This window comes from Lycium barbarum, chromosome 9 (assembly GCF_019175385.1).
Source record: "Lycium barbarum isolate Lr01 chromosome 9, ASM1917538v2, whole genome shotgun sequence".
Classification (NCBI taxonomy): Eukaryota; Viridiplantae; Streptophyta; class Magnoliopsida; order Solanales; family Solanaceae; genus Lycium; species Lycium barbarum.
Genome location: NC_083345.1, coordinates 79,945,767 through 79,963,142, shown reverse-complemented (window position 1 = coordinate 79,963,142; position 17,376 = coordinate 79,945,767). Strand labels below are relative to the sequence as shown.

The 17,376-nt window shown below is 37.5% G+C and overlaps 2 protein-coding genes across 2 annotated transcripts; both read right to left on the bottom strand.

The window, feature by feature from the left end:
- Window positions 1-8,959: 8,959 nt before the first annotated feature.
- Window positions 8,960-10,945, bottom strand: LOC132611992 (uncharacterized). Its single transcript, XM_060326346.1, has 6 exons — window positions 10,540-10,945; window positions 9,728-9,813; window positions 9,564-9,641; window positions 9,333-9,419; window positions 9,179-9,244; window positions 8,960-8,977 (listed from the first exon to the last, which is right to left on the bottom strand). The coding sequence occupies exons 1-6, from the start codon at window positions 10,943-10,945 to the stop codon at window positions 8,960-8,962; spliced, it is 741 nt and encodes a 246-aa protein (XP_060182329.1).
- A 361-nt stretch (window positions 10,946-11,306) lies between these two features.
- LOC132611991 (uncharacterized) lies at window positions 11,307-13,547 on the bottom strand. Its single transcript, XM_060326345.1, has 7 exons — window positions 13,220-13,547; window positions 12,749-13,087; window positions 12,220-12,493; window positions 12,068-12,113; window positions 11,804-12,019; window positions 11,589-11,683; window positions 11,307-11,469 (listed from the first exon to the last, which is right to left on the bottom strand). The coding sequence occupies exons 1-7, from the start codon at window positions 13,545-13,547 to the stop codon at window positions 11,307-11,309; spliced, it is 1,461 nt and encodes a 486-aa protein (XP_060182328.1).
- Window positions 13,548-17,376: the final 3,829 nt, after the last annotated feature.

Sequence of the window (17,376 nt, the reverse complement as noted above, 5' to 3'; positions counted from 1 at the left end):
TCACCTTATGATAATTGTTCCTCCAAGGTGAGATATACCGATGACGATTGTTCCATAATATAAATTGGAGGTCACCGACCTTACGTCACTCTGATAAATTAGTAGCTTCTAATTGGGCTCTCATGCATACTTTATATATATGTAAGTATTTCCTCACACCGTGCCTATATGGTCGGGCAGCACCACTACGATGGGAGGCTATGAATAATGATAATAACACCGTGCCTATATGGCTAGGCAGCACCATTACGGTGGGCAGCTATGGATATCGATGATAACTCCGTACTTACATGGTCGGGCAGCACCACTAGGGGGCAGTGTGCGATGGCTACCCCGGACGTGGGAGGCCTGGACGCAGGCTAATGATGATATTATGTTTGATACGCACGAAAAGTGTTTTCTTTAAAAAGCTAAGCATGCATAATATCCGCCTTAAGAGGCAATCAGATGTGCAGGTTTTATCTCTATATCATGTTATGTTCCATATCTATTGTTATGTTGTAATTCATGGCTTACATACTCAGTACATTATTCGTACTGACGTCCTTTCTTGTGAATGTTGCATTCATGCCCGCAAGTAGACAAAGAGACGGACCAGACCCCTATGAGCTTCATAAGCGGAGTTTCAGCAGCGCTCTATTTGCTTCGGAGCTGCAGTTTATTAGTATTACTCTTTTGTTTATATACTTTGGCATGGCGGAGTCTTGCCCCATCCTTGTGAATTCTTGTATTCTATATACAGGCTCATAGACCGATGTGTGTAGTTAGATGTTCCATAACCTTATCAGTTCATATTGTTGCATACTATTTTGGCGGCCTTGTTGGCTTGTGGTGATAGGCATAGGTGTTGATAATTATGTACAGATGTGTCGTTATCTTGTGACATACGTCCTTATAGATTATGATGCCCATAAGTTATCTTTGTGGTCCACCTAGAAATGATTATGAGAAGCATGTTCAGAGGTGCTCGGTAGGTTAGCTCCGAGTGCCCATCATGGCCCTCCGGTTGGGTAGTGACATGTACTTACTATATGTCAGTATCCCTATTAAGTTTACTACCATCTCCTTCCTAGCGCTCGTACTTACTTATCGTTCGAAAGTCTTGGGACACTGGTAGGGCTTAAACTACTAGTATCTCATCCACTTCTCACCTCTAGCTACAATTCGTATTGCAACTATGCTATTAAGCATTTCTGTAATCTCATCTCAATGCTTTACCACATTACCTCCCCCCCTTAAGAGAATAGCTAATATCTCAACCCCATACATTCTATCCCTGTAGCGTCACATTGCTACTTTTCCACTTTTACTAATTCTTTACACATCTGATACTTATCGATGGCCTTACTTTAACCTTCACTTATTGGGAACAGCTGAATCATTTACACGCATAGGGTGCTGCTTACACGCAATCAACGATCTTGATCTCAATGAACTTAATTTCTACTCATGATGCGTGTCTTAGGATGGTCGTCCTTATTGAATTTCAAGGGTCTTTCTTCTATCGTACGCCCTTTCACTGCCTAATTGCTTACTGGAAAATGTTTCAATGCCCATCATTACTGAAGTCTTCCGAGATCCTAACTCATTTTCGATTTAACTTAACTACTATTGGTATCTCCTTAACTGGGGTGTTAAGTCGTTCTGCTTATAACTCCTTCTCGAGTGGCCGGTTCACTTTTCATAATGAAGGCATAGCCTCGTGACTTGCATCCCTTGTACTCCCTACACTTGCCTCCTCTTGCCTTTTCCTTTTATTTGACCATGAGTTTTGTCGCTCACGCCTATCTTACAACATTCACTGGCTTCTTATATTTATTCCTTACACTTCACTTATCCTACCCGCCTCTACTAACTTTACCATCTTATCTTATTATGGAAAATACCAACAAGATGTCATTTCCTTTCTAGCTTCTCTTCTCCTTAGCCAAGCTTTTCCCTTGGTTGTTTAATTCCTCTCTTTTACTAGTAGCACAAGTCATACCGAGGCGAGTGCATATCCCATGAACAATGATTAAACTATCTAGCCCCATGCGTTGCCTAATGCTTCAGTAGTCGTGCCTGACTATATCATCCTTAAACACGCTATGCATATACACCGCCTAAGGAGGGACTACAAACCTGTTTTTCGGCAATACCGTTTCAATCCAACCCCTGACCCTAATGCTAATGATTTCTGTAACCCGTTCTAGATTCTAAAATTCTATTCCTTCCTAAAGCCGCGTTCATTGAAGTCCAAAGGTCATAACTAAAATGAGTACTTCTAACTATGCTTTTATCACTGTTGGAAGGGGAACTGTACCACCCGCGTTGCTTCGTCTGAGCTTCAGCTACTTACAAATCTTCCTCTCATAGTAGTTTGTGCCTTCTCCACCTTACCTCTTTGCCTTTCAAACTTCTTACCTTACCTCTTGACCCTTTTTCACCCACACACAAAAGAGTTGAATGTTCACATTCTGATGTTCTGACATCATGGTTGCACATCTCGTGTACGCATGATCTGATGAAAGCTTTCCATTCATTTTTACCATAAACATGAGTTCAGACTAAGTCCTTATGACTTCATGCTTTCCACATAGTCGTCTGTATCTTAGTCTCAGGGATCAACATATCGTGTAAGGAAGATTAGGAAGGGACTTCTTATAACTCAGCTCTGTCGCACTATCTAGATTAAGAAAGAAAGGAAACGAGCCTAAATGTCCTGTAGCCTCTTGTTTATAAGTGAGGCACTACACATCCATAAAAAAGACTCTACTAGATACGGCTCATAGACATCCGTAGGATAGACCTGCTCTGATACCGCTTTGTCACACCCCATAGAAAGAGACATGACGGGCACCCCGCTTTACTGGCCGAGTACCACCTGGCGTACATTCAACAACTCAACTTATACACGCAAGCCGACCAGGCTGCTACTAATGTCTACAAAAGATCACACGGCCGACAAGGCTACAACAATAGTACCAATACCAAACTACGGCCGACAAGGATGCATATAATATCTATACATATAACACCTGTCTATGAGCCTCTAATAGTATGCCTAGACGTAACATAGAGGTCGGAAAGGGCCTCGCCATACCCAAAAGATATAGATAAAGAATGTATATCGTAGCATACTAAAACAAAGCAAGTCCTGAATAAGTGGAGCTTGCACACTATCCGCTGAACTGTGCAACCCAAATCAGATGGTCCTCTAACTGCCTGTCAGGACCTGTAGTATGAAATGCAGTGCCCCATGCAATGGGATGTAATTACGGATGGAAGTACTGAGTATGTAAGGCAAGAGTACAACAACTAACGACGAAAGTAGTAGAAGAAGAACCATATGCAATGGATGCTGTAGTTTAAAATCATGATATATATATATATATATATATATATATATATACACACACACACACACACACATATGTAAAAGAAACATCATCATAACGTACCTGGCCTAAATAGGACTGGGTGTGAAAAGTACCAGGCCATAATAAAGCTCGGTGTTATCGTACCTAACTGATCAGTTGGTGTGTAATACATACATATATATATAGACACACACATACATATATATTTTCCTCGGTGTTGTCGTACCTAACTGATCAGTGGTGTGTAATACATACATACATATATATATATATATATATATATAGACACACACACACATACATATATATTTTCCTCTAGTGCCGTACCCACCGATTATAGCTCGAGGTGTGTCATTATATCATATACATATACATATATAGCGCAAACTAGTGTCGTACCCACCGATAATAACTCGGTGATGTGTAATAATATATATATATATATATATATAAAATAACGTCTGGGCCTTTCGAAGTAACGTAACATCGACGACTTCCCAATACGTTATGTGATTATCCTCGTCAATAAGAACTTCAATAGAACATGGATCACAATGAACTAAAGCATCAAACAGCATATGAAATCATGAAAAATAAGAAGTGGGAAGCATTATAATGGAGTAATCTCTTTATGGAACGTTCGTTAATAGGTATAGTTGGATTCGTGCAAAAGAATAAGGAGAACAAAAATCTTACATCCCTTGTTGGTCTTCTAGCCAATCCAGTCAACCGTAGCTCATCTTGCACCTTATCCTATAATAACGATAACGATTCTCGTTAGGCCAAGGAAGTACTTGGTACATCATGTATATCGGGGTGGTATACTTTTCTTATAATGACTCGGATAGCATTTCCCCTATTTATCTCGTATTCTCAATATTCAACACAACCAACATGACCACAATCAGACCAAATTCCATACAAAACACAACTTATAAAATTACCAAACAGTCCATACAACAATAACAACAACATCAAAATACAATTTCCGGCTATTAGTGTCACGACACAGCTAGGGGCCGCGACGGGTACCCGAGACTGACCACCGAGCTCCCCTTATTTCCTCACTTGTCATAGTCATTTATGCTTCTTTATCATTCATGATTGTATGAAAATCATTTTTGGGTGGAAAACACAATGAGTCTATATATATATATATACAAATGCCTCATTAGGCCATCAAAATAATATATATATAATATATACATGCACGCTGTAATAAACTTGTGAGACCATCTAACCCACACTACGCATCTACGAGCCTCTACTGACATACTAAACATGTAGACGGAACAAGACTCCGTCATGCGCAAAATATACATATGTACCAAAAGAATAATCATAAGCACCTCCAGATAATGAAGTGCTTTCAATCAGCTGACAGCTCCTAAGAATCCGGATCGAGCTCGCCTCCCTGTCTACCTGTGGGCATGAACACAGCGTCCAAAGAAAACGGACGTCAGTACGAATGTCGTACTGAGTATGAGAGGCATGAACAATAACAACACATCAAGAAAGCAAAGGAGGCATCAAGTATGGAGCAACTGTACCTGACTAGGAATCATATGAAAAGTAATGCATGCTGACTTAGTTTTATGCTTATCATCACCTCATGTATGCATATCATATTTATATATATCTAAACTGCCCGACCATATAGGTGCGATGTGACAATCAGTAACATTAGCCCGCGTCTAGCCCTCCCGCGTTCGGGGTACCATCTCATGCCGCCCACTAGTGGTGTCTACCCATGCCAACTGGCCATGGTGTATCGTATAGCTGCCCGCTTTCGCGGTGACTGCCCGGCCAACTAGGCCCGGTGTAATGTGATGATAACATTCTCATTATAAAATACTTATAATAATATGCTTATCATCGTGCATGCATAAGGACTCTAGAACACTGTGTTGTATCGAGGTGACGTAAGGTCGTGAACCCTCGATTCCATTATGAACATTCTGCCTCCCCTTGAAGGGATTAGTATATAAGGTGAGTGTATACAAGGAACAACATCATTTACTTTATAAGAACGCCATATAATATTTCTTGACTCATATAGCTATTCATGATCTTAGGCTCTTGGCTTTCCGGAGTATAGGCGAATCATGGAAAGGGAAAAGAATCATATCATGGGATTCATGCCATAGAAAGAAAAGGACTAGCCTCACATACCTTTTTCGCTTAGTTAAGCTATCGTTCACTCGTTCTCCTTCAGTATCACGTTGCCACCTTCACGAGAGAATACGCATTATAGTTAGTCAATCGACCATAAGAACGCGTTGCTATTCCTAGAGAAAATTGGGCAACATTTCCTTTGTTTCTACTACTTTTCCCGTGTTCTATTTCAACTCCCAAACATTTACAACAACACTCACAATATAGTATCAACATTCCTCATTTATCTACACTTAGAAAAATCCATCATTTTTCTCTAATTTTTCCACATTTAATGGTTTTAGCTCATCATCATAATTTTTCTTACTTCACACCTATTCCATCGTCTATACGTCATTTATAACGTATTCATAATCATAACATATCAACTTTCATGATTCCATTCAACTATCATTCAATGGTGACACTATTCACTCATTCAAGACCCATTTTCCATGACTTTCTACAATTCAAGCTTCTTAGTCTTATAATACCTTAAACAACATGCTAAAGTCATGAAACATACCTTAGATGATGGTGGAACAAGTCTAGAGTAGAATTACTCCTCTAGCACCAAAACCCTTCTTCACCTCTTTTGGAATTTCTTGAAGGAGGTGACTTCCAATTAGGTTTCATACACTTTGCTTCACAAATTTGGTGTTGTTGATCATTGATTTCCTTGGTGTTCTTATGGTTGAAGTGTTTAGAGAGTTCTAGAGCTTTCTTGAGTTATGGATGTGAGGAAATGAAATGGATGAAATGAAAAATGGACCCTTACAGTTAAACTTAAAAGCTGGCCCACTACCAGAAAATGGGCCAATGGCAACACAAACAAATGCGTTGCAATAGAACCGAAAACCGTTGCCACAGATCTATCGGGACGCATAATCATCGATGACATCTAATCGCGTGCCAATAGCTCTATAGCCACGGTTCTTGCGACGGTTAACATAACCGTTTCTATAGTTTCTCTATTGCGACGATTAGCATAATCGTTGCTATAGTTTCTCTATTGCGACGATTAGCATAATCGTTGCTATAGTTTCTCTATAGCAACGGTTAATTGGTCTATCTGCAGCAACATTATTTTGGTTAAATGGAACCGTTAAAAACCGTCCCCATATACCTTTTAAGCAATGACTGCTAAGGGTATGGCAACGCTTAATTAAGGTTAATAAAATCTTATGCAAAAGTTTTTATTGGATTAGAGACAATCAATAAGTATCTACGGGAATAGTTTTCGGACATATAGGAACGGTTCACATGGCCTATTGCAATGGTTGGCACATTTTATTTGGGACTTTCTGCAACGGGTTTGGTAGACTATTGGAACGGTAAAAATAAAATTTACAACCCTGGTCAATCAATTATCATATACAATGCACTTTATATAATCACAAAATGAAAGTTTTCAATCCAAATGGGCTGCAAGCTAGTAATATCCATAAAAGCAAAATGTTACACCCCAAATATGCATAATTAAGTTTAATTTACATGCATTTCAAGAGAGTTTGCATAAGTTTTAAATTGTTTGATAGCAAAAGATCATTCCTAAAACATCTAGCAAAAGAGATCATTCCCAAAAGATCTAGCAAAAGAGCAGCGACTCAGAAGTCTTCACTCCGATCATCATCACCTTCCATTTCTTCATTTTCAACACCTACAAAATAGGATAAATAATGTCGTTACCCTTCAAGCGTGCACACTCAATACACAGATAATATCTTATTAAAACTCCTATTTTCTTTTTGAGAAACATTCAAATCTGTACACATCAACTTCATGGATGATATTCATCATGTTATATTTTGCAAATGTGTGTCAAAGTTTTCCTTGTAAGATCTATAACGGTTTTATGGCCTTTATAGAAGTGTATGTTTTGTTGTCAGTAATGTCTCAAAAATAAATGACTAGGAATAGAGAATTGTGCCAGCTGTTTCTACCTATCAGTTTCTTGTATGTATCATTTGACATCCCATTTCAGCTGTTGTCTGATACCATAAAACAATAGATCTGTCTTATAGTTTTGAAGTTCCTGTTTCCTGATAAAATTCTTGCTTCTTGTTTCTGCTTTCTTTTGAAGGTCGTTTCAACAATGGAAAGCATGTTAAAGAAGAATCCCAAAAAAATGTGACACAATTTCTGTTCTAATCAGAAAGTAGAAACAAGATGAATCTGATCTCATGATATTTAGATAGGTGAGTATCACTTTGCGTCTTTTCAAAATCCACCCCAAAACGAATATATAATTAGAGAAGAGAAAGATCAGAAGCAGGTGCAATTTGCTGGTGAGACTAGCACTAAAGTACAAGCCTTGGATGCGGTTGATGAGAAAGAATCAAGGGGTAACATGTAGGAAATCATGGTAAACAAGGTGGCTGTAGGTGAATATGTAGCTGCTGAAGATGTTAACTTGTGTGCAGCTACTGAAGCTTCTAACTTGATCCAAAATGCACATGATGCAGTACAAACAAATAAGAGAGAAAGGAATTTGGAGGATGGTGCTAAAGTGCTGCATAATGCTATGGTGCAGACTGAGGATCAAATGAGTCCAAGTACTGCTATTCGCAAGTAGGTACAGAGTTCATGTACAAAAGAAGCTGCAATCAGTTGCAGAGAATATATAAGGGCAGTACTAAACATATTGCTGGTGAAACCGGAACTATAGGGAAAGTCTTGGGTACTGATCGATGTTCACACACAGCAGCAAGTCTATGTTACTATGAGTGATGCAGTTGCTCCATCTCATTTGAGGGGTGCTGAGGTAAAAGAATTTTGACAATCAAGATTGGTAATTCCATCGATCAATACAACATGTACCAGTAGAAGGTTTGATAGCACGAGAATAAAACGACAACGAAAAATTACAAAACTTGTTTCGTTGTTATATACTCCGTATATATAAAGTTGATGAGAAAAAAAAACTGCTAGGAATGCAAGCAGCAAACAAGACACTGGAAAATAATGTGACTCCAAGGGATACTACTCGTAAGCAGCACCAGTTTACAGCATAAAAATCTGCAACTCACAAACAGCAGTACAGTGCACTAGCAGATACCAGATCGAATAGTTCGAAGTGGGGAAAAAGCACTTGAGAGTTATGAACATTTGACCTCAAGTGCTAGTGTACACAAGCCTAGCAAAACTGATCCTAAGTCTGCTGGAAATAAGCAGAATCAACTGGTAAATGCTCAGGTAAAAAACTATTTCGTAAAAAACTGGTAAACAACATTCTTCATCTAATATGTAAAACACCAGCTCACTGTTCTTTCCAACCAATCCAGATAGATCAAGAAGTAGCAAGCAATTAAACACCAGCGTTACATATTTCGTTCATTCCTTACAAACAACCAGCCAGTATAAGATTTCATCAATGCTTAGGCAAGAAAAAAAATCAACAGAGAGATTAATAAAATTATTAAATAGATCACATGTACGAATCAAGATTACTCAGTTGCTTGAGACTGAGAACAAGAAGAAAAGAAATGTCTTGAACAGAGAGAACAGTGAAAGAAGAAGAAGAATTACTGACCTTGGTTGTTACTACTAGCAGCTTCTCCTCGCGAACGAAAATTGAATTTTAGCATGCTAGGATCAAGTACTAAGTCTGGGTTTAGACGCTAAAGTTGTGCGATGACGTTCATTGTAATACCTTATTCCATCACCTCCGTTTGTGCATCGAATTTTTCCTGCATTTTTTGCATCCTCGCTTCCATCTCCTCCATTTTTTGCTTCATCATTACCATTTAAAGAGGGTCCAGAATCTCCAGCTTTCCCTTTCAAGACAGTTTTGGTAACCCCACGCCCATACAATCATACGTGGCCCGGATGATCAGGTCCCATAACTGCGGCAAATGCATCAACTCCATCTTCGCTTTCTTGAGTTTGTACTCTTTCCATTTCAGCCTACAAATCAGATTCAAGAGTAGAGAGTTCATGTATATCAAACTGATCCAACATTTAAGAACAAACAAATGATCTCAATAAACTTTATATTAGAATGTTTCGTACTATTTTCCTAATCGTATCTTCATATGAGTCCTTGTATACTTGACCAGGTTTCCTCTTTCTTGTAGTCACAAAGATGGCCTTATTCGTCACAACATCGGGACCTTCCTTCTTTTTTTCCTAGTTAAATGAAAGTTGGCATAAAAATCTTCCTAAGTAAGGTCTGCAGGTTTATAGTAAATGAACAATAAAAGAAAACGCCAAACCTCGCGAATTACAGCAAAGCTTTTTTTGGCAACAGTATGCGGATACCTCAACTTTTTGCGATTCTCTCTGTTAGTGTTGACATTTTCTGCAATAAATTAGTTAGTGAGATAATAGGAACCAAAAATACAAGCAATGAAGAGAATAAATCAGATGTAAATAAGGCACTAGTTTCAAGAAAAGAAAGTTACGTTGTCCTTAATTTATATATTACCTGAGATTTTTCAGAGTTCCATTATACAAGGAGATCCATAAAATGAGATTGTGGAACATATTCGAGCCTGTTTTCCATTCGAAGTTGGTCATTGGCATAGGGTATATAGTGTTTTTTCTTCAACCAATTCTTATACTTTCTCCAAGCAGATTGAATTGCTTTTAAAGCCCATGCTTGTGCAGTATCAGGAATGTTATATTTTTCCTACAACTTGGTGCTGTTAGGTTAATGCGAAAGATACTGAAAAATATCAATAAAAAATAGAAACATTGAGAACTTCAAACCTTGGTATATTTCCACATATCTTTATGTGTTTTCAGTTTCCTCCAATTTGATACGTTAACAGGACAAAAGGTCGAATTTCTTGCCAATGTTCCAAGGAAGCTCCCTAACTCTGCTATGATCGCTTGAGTAGGACCAACAGGTTGGTTGTGCTTATTTAGCACGATCAATTTACGCTCACTTCGTCCATGGACATTTTGAATTTGTGTTCTAACTCTTTTTTTTTCATGGAAGCAGGACCTACAATAATCACAACACAGAGATTACCAAATTACTAATTAATGTTGGTAGAATCTATGACAATCTGTAGATTCTTACCTTGTTCCTCAGATTCTTGATTTGCTTCTTGGGGTGTAGAATCTTGTGATGTTTGTTGCACTTGCTCCTGTACTGCTTGTGCAGTATAAGGGGTAGGATGTCGTGACTCTTGCTGCACTTGTCCTAGTACTGTTTGTGCTGCAGAAGCGGTTGAATGCCTTGGTACTTGTTGTACTTGTTCTACAAGAGAGGTAGAATGAATTGGCTCTTGCTGCACTTGAGTTTGCACTTGGGATCTTAACCTTGGAACCTGTTTTTCCCTATTTGAGCAATCAACTGCTTGAACATTTCTTTTTGTTCCCCTCAATGACATTTGGTTTGCCAACGAGGCAAGTGATCCAGCTGGAAGGAACATTGAGCCTTTTTCTCTTTTGTTTTTTCTTACAGCCCGATCTTCTTCATCCATGACTATTCAGAACTCTGTAAAGTTCAGAAAATTAAAATAAAAGGAAAGGTTAGCATAAGCATTAGTAGAAACAAAATAAAAGATGACCAACTCTAAAATTACAGACCTTTTAAATTTTGTATCAAGACCTTCACACCTTTTTCATATAACTTAAATCTCATCCTAAGATACATTTTGTTAAATATACAAATCTATTCATAAATTCAGTAAATTGAAGAAGATAAATGAAAGATGATTAAAAAGAGAGAACAAGAATAATCATAAATAGTTTTCTAAAAGGGAATCTATCATTCATTGATAAAAAATAAAAATAATATTAAAAAAGCAAGTGCATAATTAAAGTTTGTTCAAGATTTTTACTTTAATCATCCTCTTCCATCCAATCCCAATCAGTATCATCAATGTCATCCTCCTCTTCTGATGATTCTCTAATTGTTTCTTCTAAATCTTGTGTATGAATTGGCACGTCAACAACATCAACAGGCATGTCTTCTCTTGACGTGCCATTGTCAACATCAAGTAATCTACTTAAGGAACCAATGTCATCATTAGGTTCCCTCCAAAATGTGTCTCTGATATTGGGACAATTCTCTTCCTCTAAATCATACAAATATATCGGGACTTTATTCCTTACATAGTAAACCTCTTTTCAGCTGGATCCTCCACATAAAAAACCTGATGAACTTGCGATGCTAACACATAAGGGTCATTTGTACTGCATAATCTATTGAAGTATACCTGAGTTAAACCATATTCATCTACTTCATTATGAAACCAATCACATTTGAACAATACGACACTAAAATGACCATAATAATCAATCTAAATGATATCTTGAATAATTCCATAATAGATGACCTCTCCATCAATGGGATTCTGGTCCCTAGCATTAGCAAAACTATCAGTTGTTTCTGATAAAGTCACTCCGCTATTTTGAGTCTTGCGGGGTGCATCTCGGGTTTTCGTATGAAATAGGTATCCATTAATAAAATATGCAGTATATCTTTTAGCCACCGAATTAGGCCCTTGAGCTAGCCCTCGTAAATAATCTGGCACTTCAACATTTTCAACTTTCTTTTCAAACCAGTTACTGAATTATAGACTATGATTCCTTGCTCTTACCCAGGCATTTGATCTAGTATGATTACCCATCAAATTCTTATGCTCCCTGCAATCATGAAAATTAAAAATTAAATTACTACGCCTTTATAAATGAAGTTAAAATGCAAATAATGAAGTTTAAATGTAAATATTTGTTATATAATTTATCTTACTCAATTAACTTCTCCACTTGTTCATCTCCAGTATTGAACAGAGCATACCGATGTGCTTCATCTTTGGATTGTGAATCCATAAGAAAAGTGTTTCTCTTTTTCTTCTCTCTTCCTATTGGATGACCTATGTTAGGGAATATAGGTGACAAATTTTGAAGGCACTCGTCATCCTCAGTTTGGTACCTACTAAATCTTGTCTTCACGCCATCGTGTAGGTATCTCGAACAAAAAGTAAAGCACTCTTCAGCCAGGAACCCCTCTGCTATTGATGCTTCTGTACAAGATCGATTGCGAACGAACCCCTTCTACTTACATAGGTGCCTCTCAATGGAATACATCCAACGAAGATGGGCCGGACCCCCAAACTTAATTTCATTCACTAAATGAATAGGTAAATGTAGCATTATATCAAAAAATGTTGGATGAAAAATCTTTTCAAGGTCACATATTATTTCAACAATTTAAGAATGCATTTTTTCAAGATCTCTTGGCCTTATAACCTTACTACATATGGCTCTAACGAAATTGCCCAATCTAATCAAGGTCAGCGAAACATTCTTGGGAAAAGCTTTTCTAACAGCAACTTGGAGAAGGTAATGCATTATAAAATGAGCATCATGGCTCTTGTACCCTGATATTTTCATGTCCTTCACTTGCACACGATGTGATATATTTGAAGCACACCCTTTTGGTAATTTGGCATTTTTTATGACTGTGCAAAACAACCATTTCTGTTCTGGCTTCATGGAGAAACAAGCTCGAGCCAAACTTAAACTACCATTATCATCTTCTATTGGTTGTAGCTCCTTCCGTATCCCCATTTCTTGTAAGTGATAGCGAGAATTTACATGATCCTTTGACTTTCCATCTATATCCAATAAAGTCCCAAGCAAACTATCACATATATTCTTCTCTATGTGCATCACATCAAGATTGTGCCTCAATTTATTATGTGCCCAATATGGCAATTAAAAAAAAATGGACCTTTTTTTCCAGGGACCCTTATTATCCCGAGGCCTTTTTTTTCCCTTTCCATACACATTGTTGAATTCACGCAGCTCTTCAAATACCTCTAGACCCGACAAAGGAGTTGGTGCAGGTCTATGCTCCTCCTGACCATTAAATGATTTCTTATCTTTTCTTAATGGATGATCGCAAGGCAAAAATCTCCTATGACCCATGTAACACATCTTACGACTATGCTTGAGATATTGAGAGTATGTGTCATAATTACAAGTGGGGCATGCCAATTTCCCTTTGGTGCTCCATCCAGAAACCATTGCTAATGCTGGAAAATCACTAACTGTCCACAATAAGGCTGCACGCATTCAGAATGTTTGGTTGGTTTCAGCATCATAAGTTTCTATCCCAGCTTCCCATAATTCCTTTAATTCTGCAATTAATGGTTGTAGGTACACATCTATATCATTTCCCGGAGATGAAGGACCCGGAATGATCATTGACAACATGATATATTCCGACTTCATGCAAATCCACGGTGATAAATTATAGTTCATTAACATAACAGGCCACGTGCTATGAGAAATACTCATGGTTCGAAATGGGTTGAAACGATCAGTTGAAAGACCCAACCTAACATTACGAGGATCTCTAGAAAAGTCTAGGTGCAAAGAGTCGAAATCCTTCCAAGCTTCTCCATCAGCAGGATATCTTATATTCCCTTCATTGGGTCGTTCATTAGCATGCCACCTCATTACAACAGATGTTTCAGGACACATAAACATCCTTTGAAGCCTAGGCTTTAAGGGAAAGTACCTTAAAACCTATGCAGGGATTTTAGATTTGGCATTAGTCAAGGCATTACCAACACTCTTCCATCTAGAAGACTGACAAACGGAGCAATTTTCTGCTTTCTCATTGTCTTTCCAAAATAGCATGCAATCATTAGGGAATGCATGTATTTTTTCGTAATGAAGACCCAAATCTTTTATCATGTTTCTAGCCTTGTTGAATGACTCTGGTAGCTGGGCAAAGGGAAATGCCTCCTTCAGCAATGCCAAAATGACTGAAAATGCTACATTACTCAACCCATGCAAGGTTTTAAGCAAGTACAACTGAATGGTGAAACTCAATTTAGTGAAAGTTTCACACCCCGGATATAACTCTTGTTTCCCTTCCTCCAATAATTTAAAAATTTTCTTTGCATCTTTAGATAATAGTCCCTCTCTCCCTACTTTTTCATGTGCCGACTCACCCTCCACATTTCTAAATGTATCATGAAGCAGTCCATCAATGTCGTCACGCAAGTAAGAATCTTCATCATCATTGATTGGATCAGGTGCATTTCTCGAGTAAAACCCTTCTCCATGGAAAACCCATTTAGTGTAATTATCAACAAACCCCTCAACAACCAAGTGTTCTTCCAAGACATTTCTATAATGCCAGTAGTGATTAACACATTTTTTGCAAGGGCACAATATTTCATCTCTTTGAGAAACTCGTTCAAATGCCTTATCAAGAAAACTGTTCACTCCATGACTATACTCCTCCGTCCATCTTAGGCAATTCATCCAACTTTTATCTCCATTGTCCATTAAAATCCTATATAAGATAAGAAAAACACAAAATTTAGAAGTCCTGATAGCCAAGAAATAGAAGAAGAGCAACATGTTAAGATAATTGTTACGGACCTTCAACTACTAACCACAAAACTCTTACTCATTCAATAGAATTGCATCTCAAAAGGAAAAGGAGACGCTATTTTAATTTGTAGCAAAAGATAAGAAATCAAAGACTAAAAGAGCATACACGGAGGACCCAAAACAGACAGTTACCATCATACTTTGCAGGCTGAAATTTTGAACTATTAGTTTCAATCCATTCGACATAAATAGCTTGTTCAAAAAAATTTCAGAATGGAGATGCCAAAACAAGCCTCTTGGATGATTAGGAAGATTATTAATATGAGGAAACACAAGCAGGTACTGAATCAGAATAACAGTTTCATACAAATAGGGGTCTTTCACATAAGTAGTGCTTACAAGATCTTGAGAGGTGTTGTACCCAATGTCCCCTAAAGGAAGTTGATCTGCCAGAATGTAGCTGAACCTAAACATGTATTTATTTTATGGCTTTGTCTTCACAGTACACTTAGAACCAAAGACATTTTACTTACATGGGGAATGACTGTGGATGCCATGTGTGTATTCTGCCAAGCTGTGCCAGAAACTAAAGCACATCTATTTTTTGGTTCTAAGTATACTTACAAAATCTGGAGAAGCATGTTGGAGTGGCAAAAGTGGCCAGGAGAATCACAAGATTGGGATACAATGTGGAAATGGGGTAATTCAGCAAGCTAGGGGCAAACATCCTAGAGGGATTATCTTGAAGGGTAGTTTTGCAGCAGTAGTACATGCTATTTGGATTGAAAGGAACTTGAGGATTTTTCAGCACAAAGCTACACCAGAGAATCAACTGCTTCACCAACTGAAGCTTGCTATTTGTACTAGAGTAAGAGCTAGTAGTAGGCTGTTCGAATACATTAGCTAGTAATATGTAGGTTCATTTGTATTGTTTGGTTTTTTCCTAGGTGTTGTTGTTTCTAGTTGTAGAGGAAGTAACTGAGAAGGGATTGAGGTGGCTAAGCTCTCCCCTGGTATGTCATTCTCACTTTGGTGATTTAATAAAGTTCTCTTTTAATTGCCAACAGAAAAAAAATCTTTATTTTTTTCACCATACACTTGCATACTTTTGCTAATATGTAAATGTGGATTACTATAATTATATTTCTGTTTTTTAATTAACATACACTATAAGAATCTCAGAACCAAGTAACAAACCCCAAGGCTAAGCGAGAAGACAGTTACAATAAATTAAACTTCCAATGGTTCTAAAGTATTAGCATTCTTTCAAATCAATAAGCAATAAAGAAGCTTCATTAATAACCATCACTTAGATGGAACTGCACATCAGTACAATGAAGTTCCTAAAACAACATTGGAATATATACACACACACACACACTATATCAGTTGACAGAAGCAACAACATCCCTAAAGTCGTGTGAAAACTATGTACAAAAAATGGAAACAGATACTGCAAAACAGATAGCAAAGAATGCTGGTGTATATGGAAATATAGTTGGAATATATATACACACACACACTATATCAGCTGACAGAAGCAACAACACCCCTAAGGTCGTGTGAAGACTATGTACAAAAAATGGAAACAGATATTGCAAAACAGATAGCAAAGAATGCTGGTGTATATGGAAATGTAGTTGGAGTATATATACACACAAACACTATATCAGTTGACAGAAACAACAACACCCCTAAAGTCGTGTGAAGACTATGTACAAAAAATGGAAAAAGATACTGCAAAACAAATAGCAAAGAATGCTGGTGTATATGGAAATATAGTTGTAGAGAAGGTAGCTTTGAATCTTGTGTCATTTTTGTACAGTTTGCTTCAGCCAATAAAGTTAATAGACTCAAAATAGAAATAAATTATCTGGCAGTTAACTTGAATTTTCCAGTGCAGATTTTGTCAGTTGATAACATGAAATATGGATATAATGCTGCAAAAGACTATTGACAATTCCAAAATAGCAAAACAAAGAGCATACAAAATAAATCCAGAAAACAAATGAGAGAGAGAGAGAGAGAGAGTACCTGGAGAGAAGTAGACGCAATCAACCAAGCTAAATGTCAAGTTTACTGGAAACAGACCAAGGCGACCTCAATCGATGAACTCAAACAAACTCTACGGAAAGTTTGGCCAAAAATCAATCAAACAATTCTATGAAAGGTGTAATCTTTTCTAGGTAAATCTCATTAAGAATATAAAACTAACAACTTAAGAAGTGAGAAAAAGAACCGTCATGAACCGCCGATGCGTAATCTTTGCTATTTTCTGCTCATTCTGAATCCAAATGGAAATTAAGTGGGAATACCAAGTATAAATGCTTTCCACAATTGAAACAACACTAAAAATTTGAATCATTCCATGGATAAAACATTAATCCTAACACAATGCTTAAATATTTACAAGTTTCTAGTGATTCATACATGGAAACAGCAAGAGAAGCATCTCTATCGAGATAGCTTAACTGACAACGTACCATCTTATGCATATGCAAAAATCTCTGAATTACAAATTAGCTCTAAACGCCATTAAGAAAAACATACATAC

Coding starts and splice junctions, on each gene's coding strand:
- LOC132611991 (XM_060326345.1), bottom strand. CDS start 13,547: ATGCGTGCAGCCTTATTGTGGACAGTTAGTGATTTTCCAGCATTAGCA. Junction 11,684..11,803: donor AGAATCCCATTGATGGAGAG/GTCATCTATTAT, acceptor GGTTTAACTCAG/GTATACTTCAATAGATTATG. Junction 11,470..11,588: donor GAGGATCCAGCTGAAAAGAG/GTTTACTATGTA, acceptor TTCCTTAAGTAG/ATTACTTGATGTTGACAATG.
- LOC132611992 (XM_060326346.1), bottom strand. CDS start 10,945: ATGGATGAAGAAGATCGGGCTGTAAGAAAAAACAAAAGAGAAAAAGGC. Junction 9,814..10,539: donor TCAAGAATCTGAGGAACAAG/GTAAGAATCTAC, acceptor AATTTATTGCAG/AAAATGTCAACACTAACAGA. Junction 9,642..9,727: donor GCTTTGCTGTAATTCGCGAG/GTTTGGCGTTTT, acceptor TCATTTAACTAG/GAAAAAAAGAAGGAAGGTCC.